Below are 14100 nucleotides of genomic sequence, written 5' to 3'. Positions count from 1 at the left end.
TGCCATATAGCAGGTTTGTGGGTTATTGTAGTTTCAGTTGTCTTACTTTTGTGGCCTTTACATTCTAAATTTGCATCCACACATGTGCAAATTTGTGCCTATTGGTTCATGCCCATTTTTGTTAAGTACTTAGCAATGTCTCTGCACCAAGCCAAGAGAGTCTCCAACGGTAATCTGAGCGTGTGCAGAGAAGTTCACATTGGCGAGATGGTCCTCAATCTTGGGACCACCATTGAGTAGGATACGAGTGTGGTCACTTCTTCTGTTGACGTTGAGCATTGAGAATAAAGGTTGCTATTACCTGCCAAACCTATTTACAGGGGGCTCTCTTGGGTTCTTTTACTTCGCCATAAGAACTGGCTTTCATGTCATGCAACCTGCATGCCAGAAGAAGTGTCTCATCCTTCATACAGCCATGAACCAGAAACGGATGCACACGGTGTCTCCCTGATCCCTGAACGTGTGTCAAAGAAAGTGCTCCATTGCCATGCACCTATGCAATGCACATATTATGTTTTTCTTCGATGTAGTTAGTAATCTGCAAAGCAGACCTGTGAAGTAGGGCACGTTAGCTAGCATTACGAAGGTATTTGCATGAGCATACCTCTGTTGTGTGGCCTGCCTACTGTGCCATTGCATGGTGGGAAGGAAAGCTGCTGAACTGAGGAAAGCCCCTCACTGAGCTTGGCAAAAACACATCTGTCTAGCTGCTGTGGAAATGCAGAGGTTTTCAAAAGATCAGACATTTTCCTCTGCTTCCCTCCTCCGCACCCCTAGCATAGTTCCCCCCCCCAAAAAAACTGTCATGTCTTGCTGAGAGCAAGATATTGAAGTCCCAGTTCACAAATAACTGTGGCACTTTCTTGAGTTTGTGTGTTTGTTTACTGCAAAAATCAGAGTATCGGCCAAAATCAAACTACTTACTGCAACACTTCAAAGGAGAGCTTGCTGCATTTGATGACATGCTTGCTGTGCTGGAAAACTGAAGAGCGGTGACTTAATTTGAGGTTGAGGGGAAGGGATTCATCAATAATTTGGAATTAAGAGGAGTGAGCACAACATGGCAGGGAAGCTGAAGTGGTACCTGTAGTGTGGGGTTGGATGAAATTCAGGTTGCGGGTTCTTTACCTCTTTGTTAGAAGGTTCAGTCAGGAGCATCAAATGGCTGGACCATACTTTACACAGCAAGCATATTTCTCATGGCTAGACCATTGTTTCAGGTAGCAAGCAGTGTAAAGCAAAGACTTGCATTTGTAAAAACTTGCAGTTTGAACTGCCCTGAGATCTTTTGATGAAGGGCAGTATATAAATCTAATTAAAATAATTAAATATATCCCTACATGTTTGTAAGACAGCACCCAAATAGATAAATGCACAAGATTTCCACTCCCCCCTTTTAAAAATGAAATAAAAGGTGCAGGCGTGCTCATTCAGGATTAGGAATGTGGCACGGGTTAATCCATTCCTCTGCATCAGATCCTGATGAAAATCTCCACTCCCTAAAGCTGTTAATTCACCCAAGGGGCAGGGTGGGGGGCAGGCAAGCTGCTATTTAGATCAACAATAGTGTCTCCAAGAGAGTGAATAGCAGCAACTATTAAATTTATTTAGGAATTTTTATGCCGCTTAATATGTGTAGTCTCTAAGCAGTTCACGTGAGATGTCAAAACCAAACAAAACTGATCACAAAATAAAACAAGCTTATGCATATAATAATACAAAGTGATTGGTGCCATTTAATCTCCTCTACCGGTGTATAGTTAAAGCTATGGTTTTCCCAGTAGTGATGTATGGAAGTGAGAGCTAGACCATAAAGAAGGCTGATCGCCAAAGAATTGATGCTTTTGAATTATGGTGCTGGAGGAGACCCTTGAGAGTCCCATGGACTGCAAGAAGATCAAACCTATCCATTCTGAAGGAAATCAGCCCTGGGTGCTCACTGGAAGGACAGATCGTGAAGCTGAGGCTCCAGTACTTTGGCCACCTCATGAGAAGAGAAGACTCCCTGGAAAAGACCCTGATGTTGGGAAAGATGGAGGGTACAAGGAGAAGGGGACAACAGAGGACGAGATGGTTGGACAGTGTTCTCGAAGTTACGAACATGAGTTTGACCAAACTGCGGGAGGCAGTGGAAGACAGGAGGGCCTGGCGTGCTCTGGTCCATGGGGTCACAAAGAGTCGGACACGACTAAACAACAACAACCTGTGTACCATGGTCTCATAGGAGAAACATGGAATGAAACCACATATTTCTCATAGCATCTCATTGGGCCCAAAGACATCATGCAATGGCAACAGACCTAGGAAAATGTTTAGAGAGCCTGCTGCTTGCCGTGCTGTGAATTCTGGGAAGGGTGTGTCCATTTTGGTTCTCCTAATTTCTCATTTTTCCAATCTTAAATTTAGTTCTCCACATTTCTGCTGCAATTTGATCTACCTTTCTTTTTAACCAGTTTCTTCGGGAGGTTGTGGACTCTCCTTCCTTGGGGGTTTTTAAACAGGGACTGGATGACCATCTGTCATGGATACTTTAGCTGAGATTCCTCATTGCAGCGAGCTGAACTAGATGACCAAACTGGGAGGGGTGGCTAACACCCCAGAGGACAGGATCACACTTCAAAACGACCTTGACAGATTAGAGAACTGGGACAAAACAAACAAGATGAACTTTAACAGCGAGAAATGTAAAGTATTGCACTTGGGCAAAAAAAAATGAGAGGCACAAATACAAGATGGGGGACACCTGGCTTGAGAGCAGTACGTGTGAAAAGGATCTAGGAGTCTTGGTTGACCACAAACTTGACATGAGCCAACAGTGTGACGCGGCAGCTAAAAAAGCCAATGCAATTCTGGGCTGCATCAATAGGAGTATAGCATCTAGATCAAGGGAAGTAATAGTGCCACTGTATTCTGCTCTGGTCAGACCTCACCTGGAGTACTGTGTCCAGTTCTGGGCACCACAGTTCAAGAAGGACACTGACAAACAGGAACGTGTCCAGAGGAGGGCAACCAAAATGGTCAAAGGCCTGGAAACGATGCCTTATGAGGAACGGCTAAGGGAGCTGGGCATGTTTAGCCTGGAGAAGAGGAGGTTAAGGGGTGATATGATAGCCATGTTCAAATATATAAAAGGATGTCATATAGAGGAGGGAGAAAGGTTGTTTTCTGCTGCTCCAGAGAAGCGGACACGGAGCAATGGATCCAAACTACAAGAAAGAAGATTCCACCTAAACATTAGGAAGAACTTCCTGACAGTAAGAGCTGTTCGACAGTGGAATTTGCTGCCAAGGAGTGTGGTGGAGTCTCCTTCTTTGGAGGTCTTTAAGCAGAGGCTTGACAACCATATGTCAGGAGTGCTCTGATGGTGTTTCCTGCTTGGCAGGGGGTTGGACTCAATGGCCCTTGTGGTCTCTTCCAACTCTATGATTCTATGACCCTTGGGGTCCCTTCCAACGCTAAGATTCTATGAAAATTCTTAAGCATTCTGGTGTGAATTTATCATAATAAATACATTTTGCCACGAATGGAATGCATTTTTATGTGTTTCCATGTAAGATGTTGATTTTTATGCACACTTTCCCTCGTATACACACTTTTGTAAACATTGGTTGGTTGGATAACTGTACTGCAAAATCTGGATAAGTGGTGAATTTCAAAGGATGACTTTGTTTCAATTCTCCTATTGTTTCATAAAGTGTGAATTTGATAGATTTGGCTTTCAATGTGAATTGAATGGAATTTCTCCCCGACTCTTAGTTTTTGGATCAGGGGGATAATTGGCCCTACTAAGTAAAAACAAAAAAACCAACACCCTGAAGCCAAATAGCTCTTATCGCATCAGTGCTACCAATTTCTTGAGAAGTAGTTTACATCTGCTGCCAAATCAAGTGCAGATGATTGCACTGTGGCTTTTGTTCAGTTGGATTTTTATTTACAGCTCTGATGTGCTGGAAAAGATCACTTTTCCAGTTAATGACGTGCCATTTTTATTTCTTTATTATCTAGCATGCGGAAGAGAGGTGGTGTTTGTGAACAGCCATGTGAGAACATCACCATCCTCCACACTTCATGAATCATCCTACCTTTCTTTTAAAAAAATTAAACTCTCAGTTTGCCCAATGATAAGATGTTGCCTGATTTGGGGAAACTTTCATTGTTGTTGCCAAAGTGCTCTGAAACTCTTTAACTAGGTACAGTGGTACCTTGGGTTAAGTACTTAATTCGTTCCGGAGGTCCGTACTTAACCTGAAACTGTTCTTAACCTGAAGCACCACTTTAGCTAATGGGGCCTCCCGTTGCTGCCGCGCCGCCGGAGCACGATTTCTGTTCTCATCCTGAAGCAAAGTTCTTAACCTGAAGCACTATTTCTGGGTTAGCAGAGTCTGTAACCTGAAGCGTATGTAACCTCAGGTATCACTGTATGCTGGGATTTGTATCACAGTCAGACTTGCTGATCATACAAATGCTTTGCCTTTTACCATTTATTTGACAGCACTTGGTTTTGACTCATGAAACTGTAGGCCAGTGATTTTTCAAATTTCCCGAGCTCAGAGCCATTTATCTCCTGAGGAAACCTTCTATGTCAACCATGGCCTAAATGTTGCAGATTATTCTAGGCTGTCTTCTGTGGCCTGCTCTGATTTTCTACAGGTCACTGACTAGACCTAGCTAGTGCCCTGCAGAAACTGACTGTAGCCTAGAATGTGCCCAGTGCTCCTTTGCATTTGAGCATCACAGGGGAGAGTTTAGAGCAAAGCGCAAGCTTTCTTCTGGATAACTTGTCTATCAATGCCAATCTTTCGTCATGAACTCCCAGGGTCCTAAGAACACCAGTTTGGAAACTGACTCTTTAAGATATTATTATACACTTCCCATTCGCCTGAGCAGGGAAAAATTTCAGGACCAGTGCTTACCCAGGTTTGGGAAGTGAGTCTGGAAGGAAAGATTACTAGAAGTGCACTGCATCTTTGTAACAGTTGATTTTATTTACCAATATTCAGCATAGGTGGAAGCAAACAGCTTAACACGCTTACTAAACAAGTCAGCTGCCCAGATCTCATCTGCCCAGGAGAAGCAGTTTCTTTGTGTTTTCCATCTTACAGTCTCACAACCTGCTTTTGTTCTTTTCCTCTTTTGTACACACACATACCCTGAGCTTTTCCCACCCTCCAGCTGGAAGGAAGCAATGTGCGTATTCCCATAAACTTGATGGATTTCATCTTCCTACAACAATTTTGCATCAGAAAACCAGCCTGATCAGTTAGGCAGTTATCTCCCTAAAATAGAGGTAGCCAATATGGTATACTCCAAATATTGTTGGACCACAACTCCTTTCAGCCCCAGCCTGCATGGCCACTGGTCTGTTGGAGGAAAGCAAAGACATTTCCTTCTCCTGAACTTCTGTTTAATCCATGTGTTACTTTAAACCACAAGAGGGCACTGCTTGTGTAGCAATTTAGCCAGCAATTGTTTGTAAGCCTCTATGCTTAAGTTAAATCCTCCCCTTAAAAAGCTAAGGCATTTTTGTTTACTCTTCTATCCAGAAAAGATGCCTGCTATTTCTTTCATTCTATAGTTGTAAATAGTTCCTGCATGAATAAAGCCTTTGAACTCCATAAGCTGTAAGTGGTTACCATATTTCAGTCTAATTCATCCAAGCTGCAATGTCTGCTAACATGGTTTAGCAACATTTGGAGCAAACCACATTATTGTAACAAATGGATGCCCATAACAATATTATGCATTTCAAAAAAAGAGGTTGTGCAATATATTACCTACTTACCGGTATCAGTTCTGTTTCTGTTGCTCAGTGTCAATACTTTAGTCTACTTTCCTTGCATCCAGGTTTATTCTCTCATCCTTGTTTAGACTGAGTGATTAGTTTAAATTAGAACCTGCAGTGTTTCCAAATCTAACATATGGTTTATAAGCAGGATCCAGAGAAGGCAGTCTCTGTTGGTTTGTTAAGGCAATCCACTATCAAATTTCTAATAAAGTGAATTTAAACTACTGGGTGCCATCTGCAAAGAAAAATGCACAAATCCACCATTCATTTTCATTTTCTAACCCCATTTTAAAATTTTTCTTATGGTTTCAGTTATTAGGATTGTCAACTCATGAATGAACTAACAATGATGGCAGTGTTTATTTGATATATTAGGGTGCTGCCCTGGATTAAGACGCATATTAAGAATTTCTAAAGTTGGTTGCTCTTGGGGGTTATCTAACACAGTTTGACAATGGGAAACTCCCACCACACATCACCAATAAGAAAATAGCAGGAAAATGGGCTGCTCCCTATAACATGCAATTTTGGGGAATTATGTCATAAAATTATAGAATTTCTTCCTTACCTATGCTTACTTTTAATTTGTTTTTCAAAATAGAAAAATACAGCAAATATAAACATATAAAACATGAATGCATATAGCAAAAAGAAAAAGTAACATTACAATATTCAATATATAGACTTCTTCTTATGTTGTTGTTGTAGTTGTTGTTGTTCCCTTTAATTGCATTATTGATTCCTACACTTGATGGGAAATAAAACCCAAAACTTTAAAGGCATTTAGTTACATTTTTGTTGTGTATAATTCAGATTTGGAGATTCCAACCTTTTTAGTCCTTCAGGAGCAGGAAGTTTGAGCTGTCAGATCATCCAAAAGCTTTGCCAGGACAGTTTTCATTCATTTCACTGCAGCTGGTGCCAAACCATTATAGTAAATTTATGGATGAAACATTGGGGAATGTAAACCTGCTATACCAGCAGTTGTGAACTCCAGATGTTGTTTGAATCCAGCTTCCATCAGATCCAGCCAACATGGTCAGTGGTGCTGGGAGCTACAGCCGAACAACTTCTGGAGGGACCCAGGTTCTCTTTCTCTGTGCTATGGCACAACAGAACACAAAATCCCTTCGGAATTTCCTATTTTTGTATATGGTGGAAAGATGTGGCGGAAGTGGCATGATAGAATAATACTAAAATTTAGATGTAGGAACTTCACCCGCCTTTGTGTAATGTATGAGGAGTATGGGAATATGTTCTGTTTATTATTTACATCTCAAAACAACATCTGCTAATGCAGAAATGCTTCCAGATGGCTAGCTTGCACAAAAAAGTGAAACTTCTCATGTATAGCGCCATGCAACAGCACGTTTGAGTACGACGCTGACATGGAAGCGATGCAGAAAGGCCAATCTTCCGGTTTTAAAAATAACAGAAGCAGTTTCCAGCATCGGCTTCAGATGGGCAAGTTTTGCATGCAAGGTATTAGCAATTAACTTTCTTGAAATCTTTAATTGAGGCCAGAAAAAGCTCTCCTTTCTTCAAAGTCTTCTTTCAAGCTGTTCCCCTACATTTTTTTCCCCTTTCATTTTTACAAGGTTGGTTTTAAGTGTGTATCAGCATTACAAGAGAGCGAGAGATAATGAAAGAGAAATAAAAAGCAGAGATTGTTTTGAAAGCAAATAGGATAAGCAGATGTTTTCATTTAAAAGTTGATATAATGCTACCCTCTCCAGTAACCCCTGTCCTTTCTGGAACATTGTGTGTGTGGAGGGGGGCAGTCAGAGCAACCCATCCCCTTTCCCAAAAGGCTAAGGGATCACATGATGATCTGGGATGTCTGGGAAGGGTTTGATTAGAATTTGGCAAGTGATTCCCAGCACTGCATCTGAGAGCTGATCAAGTAAAAGTTGGGATGTAGTTTGCTATAGGCTTCCTTTGTGACTATGCCAACAGACACATACAGGCAACTCCCCATTTTTGCATGCTCTATTCGTGTGTGACTGCACACATGTGCAGTGCTGGGAACCCAGAAGTGGATCCCAGAAATGGGGAGGACCCTGAAGAGTCCTCCTGGATTGCGAGGAGACCCTCCCCAGAGCTCAAAGAGGACTTCCTCTTTGGGTTCTAGGGAGGGTGTCCTTGTGAGCAGGAAGCACATCAGGGCTTTGCTGAGGCCTCCCACCTAATATCTTCTTGACCCATCAGCTCTGCGGGCTGTGCTGTCCCTCTGGCTTGTGTGGCTCTGTTGACCGGCCCAGCCGACATATGGCATGAGCCGGAGGAGCAGCAGGCTTGGTTGAACTGCTCATCAAGCCTCTGGCTCTCGAGGAGACCCTCCCCAGAGCCTGGAGGGGCAGTGGGGCTTCCTCAGCTGGTCTCCATTTCTGTCCATGCAGTGACGCAATGCTGTGCACTTTATGCTCATCCTCTTCTGTTGACCAACGACACATCACTTGGGGGGTGGGGGTCATGGCTCTGTGCTAGAGCACATGCTTTGCACATATGAATCCCCATAATCAATTTCCAGGGAGTGCTGGATGAAACTGAGACTGTGTCTGAAAACCTGGAGAGTCATTGTCAGTTAGTATAGATGATACCGAGCTAGATAAACTAGTGGTTTGTTGCAGTGTGATGCAACTTTCTGTGTTCCTATGTAATGGAAGTGAGACTTTCCAGTCTCCCAGAAGCATGTCAGAGGAGGAGAGGGGCTTATATAAGCCCAAGGGCTGTTCACATAAAGCTAAGCCATAGTTCAGCATCACATCTGCATGAAGCCAACTGTTCTCTGGAAACCTGAGGTTCCTTGGAAGCTTATCAAGAGTCCTTCAGTGAGAAGGTCCATAATAGAACAAGCTTGGCTGACGGACAGCTTGGTTGACCTTTCCTTGGCACCAGACACCACAAGATGCAGAAGACCCTTGATGGTGCCACTGGTTGCTCTTTCGTTCTTTCTTTCCACAGTTTCTGACAGGTTGCTCAGATTACAAAGCGGGAGATGAATAGGAACATACACAGCAGGCCAGAAGCCTGTCGTTGGTCCCTAGCTCAGCAGTCCTTACTTCAAAAGCTGTGTGTGATCCATTCCCTCTCATGGTGGTGGAAGAGGCATCATTACATCCTTCATCCTCCTCTCGTGGTGACCATGGGTTCACATAGCAAAGCACTGGTTGAAAGCCCCTGCCCCCGCCCTGTAATCCTTCTGCTAATACCAAGTAGAGATAAGAAGAGAGCCTGGGTGGAATTGGGGGGGTGATGGGAAGGCAGACAGGTGAAATAATTGTTTTTATTAGATTTTTTTGGGAGGGAGGGGAAGTAATCTCACACCCCCATCCAGTTAATACTATTACTCTACATTTTTTGAATTCACCTAATATTCCCCTTCTGCCTCTCGCCTTGTTCAAATAAAGACCATTACAATATTGTGAAATTGGCTTGGAGACATTGGCTCTTTTGACTTGAGCAGCACCTGTTTCTGAATCCTAGCTGAGAGATAAAGAGAGAGAGCTTCAGATAAAACTTTATGAGGGTGGGAAACATAAAGAGGGCCTTTCTTCATCCTCGGGAGTGTGCGTTTCGGAAGCCTGTTGAATTTCAGTGACTCCTGGCCTAGGCTTTTCCTGCTCCTTCAAGTCAGCAGCAAAGCAAATCTCTTTTCGCATTTGCAGGGGATAGAAGATCACAAAAAGGCAGGCAGGAAGGTCTTGCCCCAGTGGAATTAAAAGTCATGGTGTCTGTTGAGCAGTAAAGTACGTGCTCTAAACAGATGGAAAGTTCCTAGAGGTCCAGGAGAACAGAATGGGTTTACCAAAGGACACAGCAGGGCACGGGCCAAGATACAGGGGAAACAGCTAATTCAAAGACAGGCCAAAATTGTGCCTGGAAAGAAGGGGAGCTGTTGCACTTTGCCTGCTGCACATCTTTTGGTTTCTAAACCAATTACGGGGGAACAGGAGTCCAATTCCACCGTGATAGGAAGGTGAGGCTGGTGTTTTCATTCCCCTAGGGATTCTGGAATAGAGATTCCCTTTCTGAATCCCACATAGCTAGGAGCCGATGTGGCTTTTGCTTCCTACAGGGATGGCAGGGATCACCCCCAACTTGGGGAAGAGATAACCATTCCTGTGTGCTGTCTTCACAGTGAAAATGGGACTCCCCTGTTCGTGTCTGCTATGTATTTAAGGGCATGTCTAGTTTGGCTCTGTTTAGCATGGCAAAGAGGAGACCTAGAGGAGGCGTGGTAGCCATCTTCAAACATCTAAAGGGCAGTCGAATGGAAGATGGAGCAAGCTTGTTTTCTCCCATTCTGGAGGATAGGATGCAAACCAATGGATCCAAATTACAGGAAAGGAGATTCTGACTAAACATCAGCAAGAGCTATTCGACAGTGGAACCGGCTCCCATGAGAGGTGGTAGACTCTCCTTGCTTGGAGGTTTTTCAGCAGAGGTTGGATGGCCATATGTCCTGTATGATTTAGCTGAGATGCCTCCATTGCAGAGGATTGGACTAGTGGGGTGCTTTCCAATTCTGCAATTCTGTGATTCGATGCACAGGTGCTGAGAAGGCAGGCCAGGAGACTGAGGGATTGGGGAAGTAGAGGGCAGGAGAAAGCAAAATCAAATGTACACATTAATAACCCACCAGATCTTTAGCCTCAGAGCAGTAATCTAAATACGTATACAGTCATACCTCAGGTTGAGGTTGCTTCAGATTGAGCACTTTCTGGTTGCGCTCCGCGGTGACCCAGAAGGGACGGAGCATGTTACTTCCAGGTTTCGATGCTCGCACATGCGCAGACGCTCAAAATGATGTCATGCGCAGAAGCAGCGAATTGCGGCACGCTCAGACTCGGGTTGTGTTCGCTTCAGGATGCGAACGGGCTCCGGAACGGATCCCATTTGCATCCAGAGGTATCACTGTATATACTTGCTACATTCACAATAAACAATGCCCCCCCCCCCATTATGGGAACAGTGGCAAGCTACAGGCTTGTATACTCTCCCCTCTCCTCACAGCCACAGGGGATGAAATCAGCTGCTTTTACTCGCATTTAAGATTATGTCTGGGTCTTAAACTTTGCTTCACCTGAACTATGGCTTATTGGAGCAAGATAACTTCATAATCCATTGTTTGAAGCTAGCTTGCTTCAAACAAGCCACAGTTAAGATTAAGCACGGCTTGTCATGTTTGGATGACATAACAACCTGTAGTTAATCAAAAATAGAAGCTAAAGCTTTGTAGTCCTCCTAGCTGCACCAGAGGAATGACGTGAGCCTGAGGCAACCATCGCTGCATATTTGGCACATCACCTTGTGGTGCCATTGAAGCCTATAATACCTCAATCATCTATTTTTCTTTTCTAGATATTGATGAATGTGCAGTAAGGAGTGGAGGCTGTCAGCAGAGCTGTGTGAACACTCTGGGTTCCTACTACTGTGAATGCCATGCAGGGCACAAACTTCATGCTGACAGCCGTACCTGCATAGGTGAGTAACACCCAGGCTGTAGTTTTTAAGTGATGGGGGGAAGGAGAGGAGGCTTTCATAATTTGGTCTTTAGGGGGATGCAAATTCAGAGCTGTGTGTTGTTTTGGGGTATTTTTCCCAGCCAAAATTATATAATACCAAGTTGTCAAGCTGTCAAAAAGGTTGTCAGTGTTGTTTGGTTGCTCTTCCAGCTACTTTGGTGCAGCTGCCTCTACTGTTCACATCACGGTGTTTGTGGGTTTTAGGGTTGAGAAAGATGCCAGATTAAAGTTGCCCTCGTGTGAAGCTCTATTTGTGGGATGTTGACTGCTGGGTTTTGGTTTTTTTTAAGGAATGTGCCATTTTCATTCTATACTTGTTTTTATTCTCATTGCAAAGTTTATTGCGGACTCCTTTGTTCTTCACAATGAGAGTGAATTAAGCAGTTTGACAATCCTCAGCAAATGGCTCTAAAAGGATGCAAATGGTAGTGCCCTATTAATGAACAGTGGTGTTTTTAAAGCCATCTATTATGTTTGTTTCATTTTAAAATTTATGGTTCACCTTTCAGCCCATTAGAGTCCTCAGGATGGTTCACAAGGCAGCTCCCAAGGCAATGGAATTATATTAAAACTATAAATATTAAAAACCAGAACAACCCATTACATCACAATGAAATAGCCAGAACTGAGATTGAAATGTTTCAGAACACAGTGTATAATCAAAGTAGCTGTAGAGAGTGGGGGAAACATTCAACCAACCATCTCAAAGGCCTTGCAGAGCAAAAGTGCCTTAATTGTGCTTCTAAAAACCCAAACAAAACAAGGTTGGTAGACCTCCTTGGTAAACCAGTTTGAATAATGTGGAGCTGTATACATAACTCTAATGTGCAGTATGGGAAGCACTATAAAGCACTTCCGGACCTGATGAACTGCACCCAAAAAAGAGCTTTGTGACAGAGCTGTTGGACAGTGGAAGGGCCTTCCTTGGGAGGTGGTGAACTTGGGAGGTTGGATGGTCTTCTGTCATGGATGTTTTAGCTGAGATTCCTGCATTGCAGAAGGTTCACATTGATAACCCTCAGGGTTTTTTCCAACTCTACAATTCTGTGATCATTGCAGACTTGGCTTTCACAGGACAAGGAGTGATCGGCATCCAACTTGCTGGCTGGATCCTGTTCCCTACCACTGCTCTAGTGTTCGTTCGCTCTCTCTCTCTCTCTCTCTCTCTCTCTCTCACACACACACACACACACACACACACCAGTGGTGCCTTGGTTCTCAAACGCCTTTGTATTCAAACAACTTGGAACCCAAACACTGCAAACCTGGAAGTAAGTGTTCCAGTTAGAACTTTTTTCAGAAGCTGAACATGCTCCGTTTTGAGTGTTACGCTTCAATTTGAGTGCCACACATCCATTTTGAGTACCACACTTCCGTTTTGAGTGTTACGCTGAGGTCTGCCAATTTTTGCTATTTATTTTGCATTTTTGTTTTTGCAACTTTTGTTGTTGTTTTTGTGACTGTGTGGAACCCAGTTCAGCTACTGATTGATTGACTGCGTGACTGTAGTACATTGTTTATTGCTTTCATTTTATGGACCAATGATCTTCTTAGTAAAATTCATGTTATATTGCTGTTTTAGGGGTTGTTTTTAAAAGCCTGGAACGAATTAATCCATTTTGCATTACTTTCTATGGGAAAGCACGCCTTGGTTTTGGAACGGACTTCTGGAACGGATAAAGTTTGAGAACCAAGGTACCACTGTACGGTCAAATAGCCAGGCATTCACCACTTCTTCTTTTTGTCCAAGAAGCATTTCTAAATACTCTGCATTCTAAGTAAGGATTGACACACTTTGTGCGTCATGGGGATGTTGCTGACACTGACACTCCCACATCAAGTTCTCACCTCTGACACCCATGCTGCATTCTCACCCTTGACACCCATCTCATGATGTGCTGTCATCATACTGTGAGTTCCCCCGCTCTGGTTCCACATCGTTTGCTAGCCGGGGGCAGAACAACTTGCAAAGTGATGACATCGCATTATGAAGTGTGTCTCTACTCTTCACAGATGAGAACTTGGAGGGTGTTTTTGGCAGCAGCCCTGTGACATTTATAACTTATAGTTCAACCCACATTCAGAATTCAGAGCCTTTAGAAATGCTTTGTGAGGGATTGAGTTGATAGCCAGGTATCTGTGTCGTCCTAAAGATACCAGTTAGTCTAACAGGACTTTTGTTAGTTTTATACTAAAAATAAATGTTGGAGCTCACTTTTTCTGTTCATCAAGGAGAAGAGGTTTGTTTTTTAAAAAAAAACATAGAGTGAGAAAAAAGAAAGAAAAAACGTGAGTGAGAAGGAAAAGAAAAAAAGAAAAAATACGGTTACTTTACCATACATTAATATATAGATGTGTATATTATTATTATTATCCCAATGCACATATAATTGTCTTAATATCTGCAATTGGGAAACCTTAGAGTTTACATATACCTTTGCCTGGGTGGACAGTATTAGGATCAAAATATTTGAAAGTTTCAACAACTCTTGAAACAATTATGTCAGTTAGTAAGATATGGAATATATTTGCTAATAAAAATTAATTTGATCAAGGAAAAGTTTTAAATGAATGTGCTGGTGCACCTTCTCTGAATGAATGAAATTTGAAGTATTGGGTACAAAATAAAAAAGTTTTCCCATCCTCATCAGCATGATTGGTACTTTCGCATAGGCCAATTTTAAAGTTTTATGAAGACCAATTGACCTCAGATGTCTATTCTCAGAGATGCAAGTGGAAAACTCTAAATGATGCAAGGTTATCTGGAACCATTTCAACTGCAGTTCA

At 42.8% G+C, this 14100-nt stretch overlaps 1 protein-coding gene across 11 annotated transcripts in view; it reads left to right on the top strand.

The window, feature by feature from the left end:
* Positions 1-14100, top strand: part of LOC114597953 (uncharacterized) — a 210845-nt gene that overhangs the window by 113731 nt on the left and 83014 nt on the right. For all 11 annotated transcript variants that reach the window (XR_003706925.2, XM_028731484.2, XM_077929790.1 and 8 more), the window contains one exon: positions 11150-11272. Coding sequence is in view for 10 of the 11 variants with exons in the window: in XM_028731484.2 (XP_028587317.2) it covers positions 11150-11272 (123 nt within the window). In the remaining variant the exon portion in view is untranslated. The remainder of the gene's footprint in view (positions 1-11149; positions 11273-14100) is intronic.

This window comes from Podarcis muralis, chromosome 6, assembly GCF_964188315.1.
Source record: "Podarcis muralis chromosome 6, rPodMur119.hap1.1, whole genome shotgun sequence".
NCBI lineage: Eukaryota > Metazoa > Chordata > Lepidosauria > Squamata > Lacertidae > Podarcis > Podarcis muralis.
Note: the sequence above shows the minus strand (reverse complement) of the source record. Positions and strands in the feature narration are given on the sequence as shown.